The sequence below is a fragment of the Rhamphochromis sp. 'chilingali' genome (genome assembly GCF_963969265.1).
Source record: "Rhamphochromis sp. 'chilingali' genome assembly, chromosome: 19".
NCBI lineage: Eukaryota > Metazoa > Chordata > Actinopteri > Cichliformes > Cichlidae > Rhamphochromis > Rhamphochromis sp. 'chilingali'.
In genome coordinates, this window is record NC_137946.1 from 7,644,977 (window position 1) to 7,657,620 (window position 12,644).

The window sequence follows — 12,644 nt, forward strand, 5'->3', positions numbered from 1 at the left end:
ATCCATTTATTTCAACAAAGTAACTGTATTCTGAATACCACCTTTTTAAACGGTAACTGTAACGGAATACAGTTACTCATATTTTGTATTCTAAATACGTAACGGCGGTACATGTATTCCGTTACTCCCCAACACTGTATCTATCTATCTATCTATCTATCTATCTATCTATCTATCTATCTATCTATCTATCTATCTATCTATCTATCTATCTATCTATCTATCTATCTATCTATCTATATATATATAGTATAGTATAAGTCATGACATTTCCTGTTGCCACTAGGTGGCGCTCTGCATATTCCTGTCAATGGGCACATCAATCTGTTCAGGGCGGGTCTGACATCATGCCTGTAAAGTCTGGTACTGATCAGATTGGATTTCATTGAGTTATACTAATTTGTTTCTTCATGGCGAAACATCAATATTCGCCATGCTGCTGGGGTCACACCCTTTCGCGAAAACTCACAGTTTTCACTGTAACCCAAGACCAACTCCTTAAGGCTTTTCTGGAGAAATTTGAGGCTGCAGATGTCCCCCATCACAATACTGTACCTCAAAGTGTAAAACATGACATTTCCTGTTCCCACTAGGTGGCGCTGTCCTTGATGTCAAATATGGCAGTTGAAATATGTTCAGGGCTGGAGCCTTATCATATGTGTGCTCTTTGGTCCAGATCGGACAATGTATGACAGAATGAGAGGCAATAAGATTTTCATGGCGAGTCATCGAAATTCGCCGTGGCGTCACCGCCTCACCGTATCGCAAAAATTCAAAAGCTCCGCAATTTAACATGGCCCAAGTGTGTAGTTGACACTGGCCAAAGATGAAGCTTATACGACCAAATCCCAAGGAGGAGTTCGAAAAAGTGCGAGGCATGGAAATGACAAAATTAAAGCCAAAATGTCACCTTCACGTCCAAATGGCGGACTTCCTGTTGGGTTTGTGTCAATGGGCCCACTGACTTTTTTGTTCGTCTTGGCATGGTACACATGTGTGCCAAATTTCATACATATAGCTCAAACGATGTGGTCGTAGGGCTGCATTTAACAAGGCATAGGTGGCGCTCTAGAGCCATTTCCCAGTGCTCATATGTAAAACCATTAAAATACAAAATTTTTCACCAGACCTGGCATGTGTGCAAAATTTCACGAGTTTTTGACCATGTTTAGGCCCTCAAAAAGGCCCTTGTTTTGCCTGAAGAAGAAGAAGAAGAAGCGGAGCAGATACAATAGGGCCTTCGCACTCTCAGTGCTCGGGCCCTAATAATAATAATAATAAGAAGAAGAAACAGAGCAGATACAATAGGGCCTTCGCACTCTCAGTGCTCGGGCCCTAATTAAAGCTGCAAGGAGCGTAATGAGGACCCTCTCGCCCCGGCGCGTCGAGCCACGCCCAACACCTACAACCAGCACGTCCGATCTGATGTCACATTGATGGAATTCATGCATTTAACCACCAGCTAACAATTCATCTCATTCAATCATGATTATAGTCGTCCCACTAGGTGGCACTCTAACTATTACTGACAAAGGGCATAACAAACATTTCCGAGCTCGAGTCTCATCACACCTGCGACGTTTGGGAGAGATCGGACATTGCGTTTTTGAGTGACAGCAAATTACTGCTTTTTGGCGAGTGATTCAATTCTAAGTGCCGCCATGACCACCCCGTTTACCTGAATGTAAAAAGCTTCGCAATTTAACATCACAAAGGTCTTTAGATTCCACAAACCCCAGATCGGTCAAATCTGATGAAATCTCTTGGAGGAGTTTGTCAAAGAACGGTGCCTGAAAAGAGGGGAAAATGTCGCCAAAATTACACATTAATTTTAAAATGGCTGACTTCCTGTTGGATTTGGGATATTGCTCCAAGAGACTTTTTTGTACATCTTGACATCTTCCATAAGCTTACCAGGTTTCAGACTCATAGATAAAACACAGAGCAAGGGCTGATGTTTTGAAATTTTGTAAGGGGCGCTGTGGAGCCATTTCGCGCTATTCAATGAAAATGATCACATAACAAGAAAGCCTTCATCACATTGGAGGTGTGTGCCAAATTTCAAGACTTTTTAAACTTTCTAAGCCCCTCAAAAACCACTTCAGTTTTCATGGTGAACCGCGTTGCCACCAGGGTGCGCCGTTCAGTTTAAAGTCACAATTTTCGCACTGAAGCATCATGAGGGTCTCATGGTAATATTCACCACTTTTGAGGTGGCCATGATGAACCTGTGAAAATCAGTACAACAAAGTGAAAGCCATGACATTTCCTGTTGCCACTAGGTGGCGCTCTTCGTATTCCTGTCAATGGGCACATCAATCTGTTCAGGGCGGGTCTGACATCATGCCTGTAAAGTTTGGTACTGATCAGACTGGATTTCATTGAATTATATTAATTTGTTTCTTCATGGCGAGACATGAAAGTTCGCCATGCTTTCGGGGTCACACCCTTTCGCGAAAACTCACAGTTTTCACTGTAACCCAAGACCAACTCCTCAAGGCTTTCCTGGAGAAATTTGAGGCTCTAAATGTCACCCATCACAATACTGTACCCCAAAGTGTAAAACATGACATTTCCTGTTCCCACTAGGTGGCGCTGTCCCTGGTGTCAAATATGGCAGTTGAAATATGTTCAGGGCTGGAGCCTTATCATATGTGTGCTCTTTGGTCCAGATCGGACAATGTATGACAGAATGAGAGGCAATAAGATTTTCATGGCGAGTCATCAAAATTCGCCGTGGCGCCACGGCCTCGCCGTATCGCGAAAACTCAAAAGCTCCGCAATTTAACATGGCCCAAGTGTGTAGTTGACACTGACCAAAGATGAAGCTTATACGACCAAATCCCAAGGAGGAGTTCGAAAAAGTTCGAGGCATGGAAATGGCAAAATTAGAGCCAAAATGTCACCTTCACGTCTAAATGGCGGACTTCCTGTTGGGTTTGCATCAATGGGCCCACAGACTTTTTTTGTTCGTCTTGTCATGATACACATGTGTGCCAAATTTCATACATGATGTAGCTCAAACGATGTGGTCGTAGGGCTGCATTTAACAAGGCATAGGTGGCACTCTAGAGCCATTTCCCAGTGCTCATATGTAAAACCATTAAAATACAAAATTTATAATAATAATAATAAGAAGAAGAAGAAGAAGAAGAAGAAGAAGAAGAAGAAGAAGAAGAAGAAGAAACGGAGCAGATACAATAGGGCCTTCGCACTTTTAGTGCTCGGGCCCTAATAATAATAAACGGAGCAGATACAATAGGGCCTTCGCACTATCGGTGCTCGGGCCCTAATAATAGTTATTATTATAGTTATAAAAAAAATAATAGTTAAGATAATAAACCTTGATTAAAAATACATAGAAAATTGGCGGATTTACATCACACTAGCACTGTGTAACCACTAGTGGTCCTTCATCTCCCACAAGTTGAGAGGATGGTATGTTGCCTTCAATATCAGTAGGTAATACTCCATATTTTGGAGGAGGGGGAATAAAAACAAACACTTCAAATGAGCCCATGAACTACTCAAATCTTTACATAAAATACAGAAATATAAGAAACTGAAGCCATATAAAAACAACTGAAATCTATCCAACCTTGAAAAATTACCAATCTCATATGTCATGAAGCGTTGCCATGGTGAGAAAGGACGTGAAGTACGTGAAAGCAGCATTGCTCCTGGCCGGGCCAGCGGGATGACGCTGGACAGAGGCTGAGTGTCACACTGGTGTCTGTCACATAAACAAACCCCTTCTTGCATGGCTCTGTGGACCTTTAACAACTAAACGTAGGCGGTATTAGTGTTATTACACAGCTAATTTGAATGCTGACAGAAATACTTTAGTCAAAAGAAGATGTCCCCATTGATGAAAAGTTCATTATAGTAGTTGAGTCTGCTGAGAGGTGAGTTTGAGACAAGTTATGGCTAAAAAACAAACAAACCTTAAGCTAACACAGGCTAACAGGACGTAGTAGCCAGAAGTGTTTTTTTCTTTTTTTTCCTTTTGTCTTGTTTTGTTTTTTCCGACTCCAGGATGCTAGAGAGTGTTATTCACATTACAGAATAGCGTAATAGAGTTTAGCGTCACCTATTTGAGGGCATGACAGTAACATGCTAAACCAAGATTAAGCTAGTTAATTAGCTCGAATTAGCAGAGTCCCCATCCTCCGTGTAATACTAACCGTACTCTCGCGTCCATATGGGAACCGCTAAGTTGAGCTAGTGATGGGCAAAACGGGTTTCAGTAACGGCAGCTAAGACAGATCTTTTTTTGCATCATATCACTTATTGCATCCTAATGTTTGACTGCTGTTACATACACTCCATTGTTCGTGCCTTGTTCTGTGTTTGTTAAGATGTTTGAGTTCATCCAGGCAACGTTAGATAAAAACTAATTATTGAGTGCCATATTTATTCTAGGTAAATTTGAAATCTCTGTCCGAACATAAAGCAGTCAGCTACCATCACAATGTCCTTTCCTGGTTGCACAAAGATGTTCAGTCTTTCTTTCTCCCTTCATAACAAAACCCTCCCTAAGTAACGATCAATTTCTTAATCATCTAAAAACACTACATTTTATATTTCATATATTACCTTCATCCTTAACCTTCATCTGTCTTTTTTTTTTCGATTTCTCCCCCCCCCCCCCCCCCCCCCCCCCCCCAGTGACCTTATGTTATTTGCATGCTGAATTTCTAACCCACCAAACCCATCATTCACCTGCATGGCCACTCAGTTCTGATACTTAGCCAATTCTTTAGAAGTGAGAACTGTTTACCCTTCCATGCATGTTGTGCTGTGAATAAGGCATCATGACTGAAGACAGGGATAACTCTGTGGTACTGTCATCTATGAAACCATGCCAGGACCTGTCGGGCTGTGGACAAGACCTAGAGAGCCTGCGTGCTGACTGGGAAGTGGCAAAATCGAGAACACGACAGGCTCATGAAGCGCTCACTGCGGAGATTAGATGGCTACGAGAAGAAGCAGAGAGAGAGCAGCAAAGAGCTGTGAGGGAGCTGACAGCCAGGCGAGGAGACCAAAAGGACAGAAACTATAACAGACACAGGTATTTTCTGGCTAAAAAGGTGGACACTGAAAGCAGTAAATGGCACGGTAGCGTTGACTCCACACGGAAAAAGGCTTTTTGTTTTTGCAGCAGACAGACGTATACAAAGCTGGAGCACTTACTGCTAACTCTGTATATGAAGATAAACGGTGAGCAGGCAGCTTATAAATTGCATCACAGGCAGAAATTTGAGCTAGAAAAGGCCATCTTCCTTTGCCACCTGCTAGAAGCTCATGGAAGACTGTTGCAGGGGGCACAGAAAGCGGCACCCCTCAGGCATGTTTTCAAAAGCCTGTCAAGGAAGCCATCTCAGGAAGACAGCAGTAAATACTGTCAGACGACCCCCCTCCTAACCCCCCAGAGGAGCTTGCTACAGAGACCCCATAGTACCTCCCACTCACCAAAAAGCAAAATCAAACTAGATCAGTGGAAGCAGCCTTCAGAGAGGAACTTATGTGCAGCTGACCCCTGTGCCACTCCTACAGTCTTGGACACCTGTCAGAACAGATCTCCAAATATTTGCCACTCTCTCAACACTCCCCATGCAGGCTGGGACGACCAGCCGTTGTCCTGCACTGAGTCTTCTAGATCTGAGGAGTCCTCGCCGTCCAAATGTATGAAAAGAAACATGGAGGTGAGCAACTTCATATTTCCAGGTTAACCTATCCATGTTTGTTTTGTGTTTTTTTAATCATCTTGTTATTATGCAACATTCTTCTAGTTCCTGGCAGTTATGACTTTTTTATGGTTGGCATTCAGTATGTTAGTAGAAACTTTTCTATATGAAAATATATTCTGTCCTTGGTGTCCTCAGTCCATGCTTATGTGGTGGTCCTGACTGTCTTTACTTGGACAGTGCTGCATATCTTTGCCTGATCCTGCTCCTGTTGGATCTCATGAGTCAAAAGCTGCACACATGCCTTCCATAAGCATCATGATGCTTTAGAATCATGTGACCACACATGGAAAAACAATTCAATAGTACTTAAATCTGTAACCTGGCTAAGCAACATGAATCTAGTATGGATGGCTTTGTCATTTCCAAGTCAACTTTGTTGTCATATACTGACATGTAAACAGCATATATGCTGATCTCACAGTCATTGTACAAAATATTTTACATACAGTACATACAACAGTGTGACTTGAAGTGCGGAATGGTCTCAAGTACAGTTTTGGCAAGTGTTTTCACGTTAATGTTGTGCGCATGCTAGCTGTTTGCAAACATGATCATCAGATCAGTTTACTTAACAGCCACAGGTGTTAATTATAACAAAGTTTCTCTGACTTTATGCCGTGCTCATTTAACTATTATCTGTAATAATTAAATAAAAAATATATTAAAGGAGAAATATGCTAATTTTTAAGCTCCATATATTATCCTTATTTATCTTATATGTAGGGGTTAAAGCCTCTTCATCTCCCCCTTATTCTGATGATTGGGATTTGTGTGGCCTAGTGATCCTATGAGCTACATTATTGTGAGTATTCTGCTAGTGTCTCCCTAAGCCAGGGGTGGGGGAACTCCAGGCCTCATGGGCCGGTGTCGTGCAGGTTTTAGATGTGTCATTGATCCAACACAGCTGATTAAATGGCTAAATGACCTCAACATGTCTTCAAGTCCTCCAGAGGCCTGGTAATGAACTTATCATTTGATTCAGGTGTGTTGACCCAGGGTAATATCTAAAACCTGCAGGACACCAGCCCTTGATACCTGGAGTTCCCCACCCCTGCCCTAAGCAAACCGTTTTTTGCTGAAACGCCAGACTTGCGAGAACACGCCACGCCTCATGTGGACCCAATACCTGGTGCAATATAGATCAGTGGCAGTCGAGGGTGGGGACCTTATCGGTCTGATCTGCTGCAACCGGCTTTGCTTACATGGAGCATCACTGCTCTGGTGGAGAAGGAGCCTGAACCGGTGCTTGACGCCGAGAGATACCAGCTTGATATAGTTGGACTCACCATGATGCACAGCTTGGGGTCTGTAATCAGTTTCCTGGAGAGCGGTTGGATTGTTCCATTCTGGAGTTGCTCTTGGTGATAGATGGTGAGGAGGGATGGTGTCCGGTGTTTATTATGTCTTACTCCATTTTACATATCAATGGTTTTTTTTCTCCATGTCTCTGAGAAGTATATAAAAAAAGGAAAGCTGTGCCTTTAGGTTGCAGACACATTTTTTGATGGGCTATGCAGAAATTGTTTGTGTGTTTCTGTCATGATATTTTGAGCTGCTTGACAAGTTGCATTTGAAATTACCTGAAAATACCTTTAAATTTCCTTAAAATAAACTTTACTCCATTTATGTTCACATTTCTTCTCTAGCTAGATGCTGAACTACTGCAATCAACTTTGTTTACATCTCCATCAAAATGCATCAGAGGGATGAGAAAAAAAAGATTAATTTATATTTATATAGCACCAAATCACAACAGCAGTCGCCTCAAGGCGCTTTATATTGTAAGGAAGCTGTCCAACACTATTTTCATGGACCGACCTTTAAGATAAATACAACAAAATAAAACCAGTACCAGAAAAAAGAACATTTATTAATAACACACAGGAAAAGACCCAGGGAAACAGAGTTAATGTTAAAAACGATAAAAAATAACGATAAAAACCCCAAAAACCATAAATGTCACACCTGTGTCTCAACTCTCGTGGCCCGGTCCCAAACGACTCACAGTACCGGTCCGTGGCCCAGGGGTTGGGGACCGCTGTTGTAAGGTAAAGACCCTACGGTCCCTATTAAGACCCTACGGTCTTAATAGTATTGTGGGTGGAAACTGGATGTCATTATTGTGTTATTACTGAATAATTTTGAAAAATGACCTCTTTCAAGAGTAATATACATTAACCTACCTATCATGTGAAGGTGCTCGAACATCATTCTGGATTTTTTCGGCCTATTTTAACCTCCATTTATACATATGCCTTGTTGCAGCCAATTATTTTAGCTTCTTGCTTTAGCTCCATTTCTCTTTCTTTTGAGCCAGCTTTCTTCTGATTGGCTGTTACTTGCAAAGTCAAGTCATAGAACAGAACAGATGGATGAATGAAATCTAAAAGATTAAGCTATCAGGAACTGTATTTTGTATATCAGTTGTGCACCGAAACAGTCAAGTAAAACGAAAGGAAAGAAGCAAATATCAGCAAATGTTGCAGCTTTTTAAAATGTCAAAATGATGCAAGATGTGTTAAATAGTTTAAAGTCCGAAACAGCCATTTTGGCCGATATGACAGCTTAGAAACTTAATTTTCACACTTTCTTAAGATTGAACCGTCTATTGGAGGTGAATATTGCATGATATGTGCAGAGAGGAGGGTGGAGGGTGTGTGTGTTTATGTGTCTCTTGTAGGACTGGCAGAATTGGGTCACTGTGCTTCCATGTCTTAAATTTTGGATAAAGTTTTCATAGGCATGGATTTGAATAATTAATCAAAGCTTGAACTGTATCTAAAAAGTGGGCAATTGTTCATCTCTCTATATTTTTCTTTAATATTTCTTACACGTTGCTGCTAAGGTATTGGACCCAAATACTAATACTCTAACAAGAATGCACTGACTCATCCCTCTTTCTTTTCGTCATGTCTGATCTGCTGATAATATTTTTCAGCATGTGTGGAAAGGCATATTCATTGTTTTTTCTTTTGGGCTTTTTAATCAGTCTATATCTTGTCTGTAATAATGTTTAAATTTCAATGTGAAGTGTGTGAGTGTAACATAATATTTATTTTCTTGTGAGATGCTCTTCCGATTGTGCCAAAATGAGCATAAAAGGATGTCTCTGCCATTGATCTATGATGCGCCTGGCTGAAGCTCCTTTCTTTGCAGGGGCATATGTGGTTTGAGATTTATTATTTTATGCTCAGTAAGATTTTTCATAGTTACTGTATCTTCTTGTAAGCAGGGCTGTAGGGCTGTTCGATATAACGATATATATCGGATCACGATATAAAAACATCTATCGTTTCATTTTACGCTATCGTTTGTTTCGTTGTGTCGCAAAATAAACTGCGGCAATATTTTTTCATCGTTTTGATGGTTACTGTAGTGGCTATATTAATTTTCTTAAAGTTCTCCCTTTCTCTTATATTTAATATAACCACACTATGAACAGACAAGCGCCTGTTTTTATGCGTTGTCGTTAGCAACAACGACGGTAAAACCACTGCATGTCCGCTTGTTTATTTTCCACATAAACCTTTCACAATAAAGCTCAAGATCCTGTTGAGACTTTTCTAAATAAACTGAATCACGTGAAAGAGTATGCAAAGTATTTATGGATGAGAAGCAAAACAGAGTCATCAGGTGCTTAAAAATAAACCTTAGACTCAAACGTTAGAACAGGCTTTTCCCCGCAGCATGCTGCGTAATAAATACTCACAAAGAAAACGGCGGCCGTTACAACTTATGTCTAAAAATGTATAGTTTCATACATCGGTTAAAACATTCGACTCCAGGTACATGACGCCCAGCTGGAAACACTTCACGCAAGTCGAGCTGCCCGAGATTCACAGAATTTACAGAAAATGTTACATTTTTGTGATTTATATCGTTATCGGCACAATAGATGTCTTATATCGGGATATGAGATTTTGATCATATCACACAGCCCTAAGCAGTGGTCATGTGTACTGCAGCTCTCTCACATATTATTTAGTTGTTTTGCTGTCAAGAACACTGCTACTAACAAAGGAGCAAATTTAAAATTTCAAAGGAGTTGAAGCAGAATATAGATGGTGTTCAGAGGCACTCATGTGTTGGTTGGTTTGTCTTTAGGCTACTTAAGATTTAAGATCTTGTGAGCAAACTAAGTAATAATGGAATAGGTTGAAGCTGGGGAAACCGATGTTAGGACAAAAAAAGGAACCTTGTGTGTGTGAGCCAAAAGTCTGTGGCTCTCAATTTTTAACCATTTAATGTATCAAAATCTGCACGGTAAAGGAAATGTGAACTTTAATTTTCAGGGTGAACTGTATGTGATTTTACTTTTGATTGCACTGGCAACACACCAGAAAAATACCAGGTAGAAAAATTTTTTAAAAAGCCAAAATTTCCAGTTAGTCTTTGTTGCTCCTAACTATAGCCTCTCTAATGTTTGAAGTAATGCTTTATACGAAAGTTGCATTTTCACAACTAGAAAAAAAATGCTTATTTTAAAAATATCACTCACCAAAATGCAAATTCCTTTGGTGGTTTCTTACACAGTAAGATAGATTATTTGTTAGATAAACTATCAAAATGCAGCAAAAAGGCATCCACAGCACAGCTGGGATTTCCAGTAAATTTATTCCAGTTTACAGAGGTGAGGCTTGTCAGACACTGATTGGCTACAACTTCCTGTGTCGGGAAAGTAAAAATTATTCATAGAGGCCTATTTTAATACTGCATAATTTCCTTAATTATGGGATTAATAAAGTATTCTGATTCTGATTTCTTTACAGTTTCACATAAAGAAACTTTACTCTTAAGATGAACTTTTCGCCCTCACTGTCTAAAACATACTTTTTTTTCTCATATCCAGTCAAGTAAATGACTATACGATGTATTTCACATATCCATCTACCGTACTCTAATTGCGTCCATTTCCCTAGTGCACAACTACAGTAAAACATTACAGTCAGTTTCTGCTGGTCATAGCTGTCTGTCTGCCTGCCTCCTGCAGCCTCCCTCTGTTGCACTGTCTACTGCCCCTTGAGCAATCAATAGGCAGCCAACATCATTCCAGCGTCATCTCCATGGAAACGAGCTCTAGTCCCTGTAATGATTGGGTCCCTTCTCAAAACCTGCCTTTTTGTGATAGGACGATGGATGCAGTCCTCCCAGCCCCCTCCTTTCATAGACACTCGACATCTCACACACACACACACACACACACATTTTTCTCTTCGTCCTCCTGCTTCACCTTTATAGCGCAGCAACCAAGAAGGGATTAAGCACCCTGTTGAGTCTTATTGCTTCTGGATGAAATGCTTCTTGACAAGGCAGCATGAATACGGAGAGACTCACAGCTGAGGAGTAAGCATGCCACCCACATCTCAACCTTGCTGAGAGAATGAGGACTGAAGCGAAGACCTGTTAGTCTGTTCTTTTTTTCGCTATCACACGTCTCTTGTCGTGTTCTACTTGATTTGGGACTGCACGGGCTATTTCAACATTACGTAGGGTATGAGTGAACTAGCGTGTCTTTCCTTTTCTATTTATGACAACCCTCCCCCTCGTGCAGATGAGCAGCGAGGCAAGAAGAAATGGGTTATTTCAATGTTGTGAGCTGGACTCTGAATCTGAATGCTACACTGTGATAAATATAACAGTATGCTCAAGAATGCTGCTGTGCTGTGACATTCATTGATTGGTTTTCACAAGCGAAGACCAAAAATATATAATATCCCTTTGGAGCTGATTGTCCTCATTTTGGAAAACGTCACTGCGTAAAGAGAGGAGGTACTTTAGAGATGAACCAGGAGTTATAACTGCTTTTAATCAACCCTCAACATCCAGCACGAGAGCTGTTTTTGTCAGTACCATTTAGATTTACAAAATTAAGAGCTTGATACCATGGCAGTAAGAGTCATTTGCTTGTTTTCAGACACTTCACCTTAGCCTTGAATAAGAGCCCAGTCCTGCTCGTGAACTGGTGGAAGTCAACCTGCGGTCCATGTAATTCTCCTTCAGCAAATGAAACACAAGCAATGGCTTGGTCTTGGCCGAGCACCTCTTGTGGTCATATTGATCTCCTCCGCTCTGTTTAACTTTGACAGAGAGTGATGTACGACTTGTGCACTCGGCCTGAGCAGCCTGAGCCCGCGCCGGCAAACAGAGAAATGGAGAGCCGCGAAGAGGCGAAAGCTTTTGAGGCACAACAGCCGGAGTTGAGGGGGTCGGTGGAGCAACATGATAAGCAACAAGGCAGCCTCTCAGACAAGGCAACCCCAACGACAGCTAATGTCACTACAACATCACTGTTAGGAAAGAGGCACCACTCGCTTTACGCAAACCTCAGTGGCTTAGAAATGGAAGGGATACATAAAGTAAGTGCGGAACACCAATGTGTCTTTCTGATGGTTAATGGCTTGGAAATGTTTGGGCCTGGATAGGTGTCAACCTACTATTAGAGAGAAGCTAATGTATGTAGAGTATTACAGGATCATTTTGACAGGAGATTTCAACTCAATACTCAAGGTAATGTTCAGGTTGTGTTGCAAACCATAATATGGGCTAGTTCTGCATATCCTCTGTAACTGAAAGTCACAGAGCCGTTATTTAAGTACAAATCATTTGTATGGGATTACACTGGTGTTGCACTGCTTATTTTCATTAAAGCTTCTTTATTAAGTTGCTGTAGTAGAAATAGATTGTTAAACAGGAATCTTTCTTTATATGGTGACTTTTTTAACCTCTATATGTCCTCTAAATATTCAAAGTCAGCACTGAAGCCACAAGATTGTAGTATGGCTAGTAGATACTAATTCAAGTAGCTTCTCTAAGGAGTTGTAGTATACGAAGCTATTACCACAGCCAAAACATCCTTAGATAATACCACTTTGGAATAAAATACCAACAAATGAA

General features: G+C 41.0%; 1 protein-coding gene across 9 annotated transcripts in view; it reads left to right on the top strand.

Annotated features, from left to right (window-relative positions):
- Nucleotides 1-3,710: 3,710 nt before the first annotated feature.
- tspoap1 (TSPO associated protein 1) overlaps nucleotides 3,711-12,644 on the top strand; it is a 74,148-nt gene continuing 65,214 nt past the window's right edge. For 7 of the 9 annotated variants that reach the window (XR_013969813.1, XM_080866149.1, XM_080866151.1 and 4 more), the window contains exon 1: nucleotides 5,063-5,705. Coding sequence is in view for 8 of the 9 variants with exons in the window: in XM_080866149.1 (XP_080722275.1) it covers nucleotides 5,208-5,705 (498 nt within the window). In the remaining variant the exon portion in view is untranslated. Of the gene's footprint in view, nucleotides 3,906-4,868; nucleotides 5,706-10,968; nucleotides 12,107-12,644 lie in introns of those variants that run through there. The other 2 variants (XM_080866155.1, XM_080866154.1) reach the window with 2 other exon arrangements.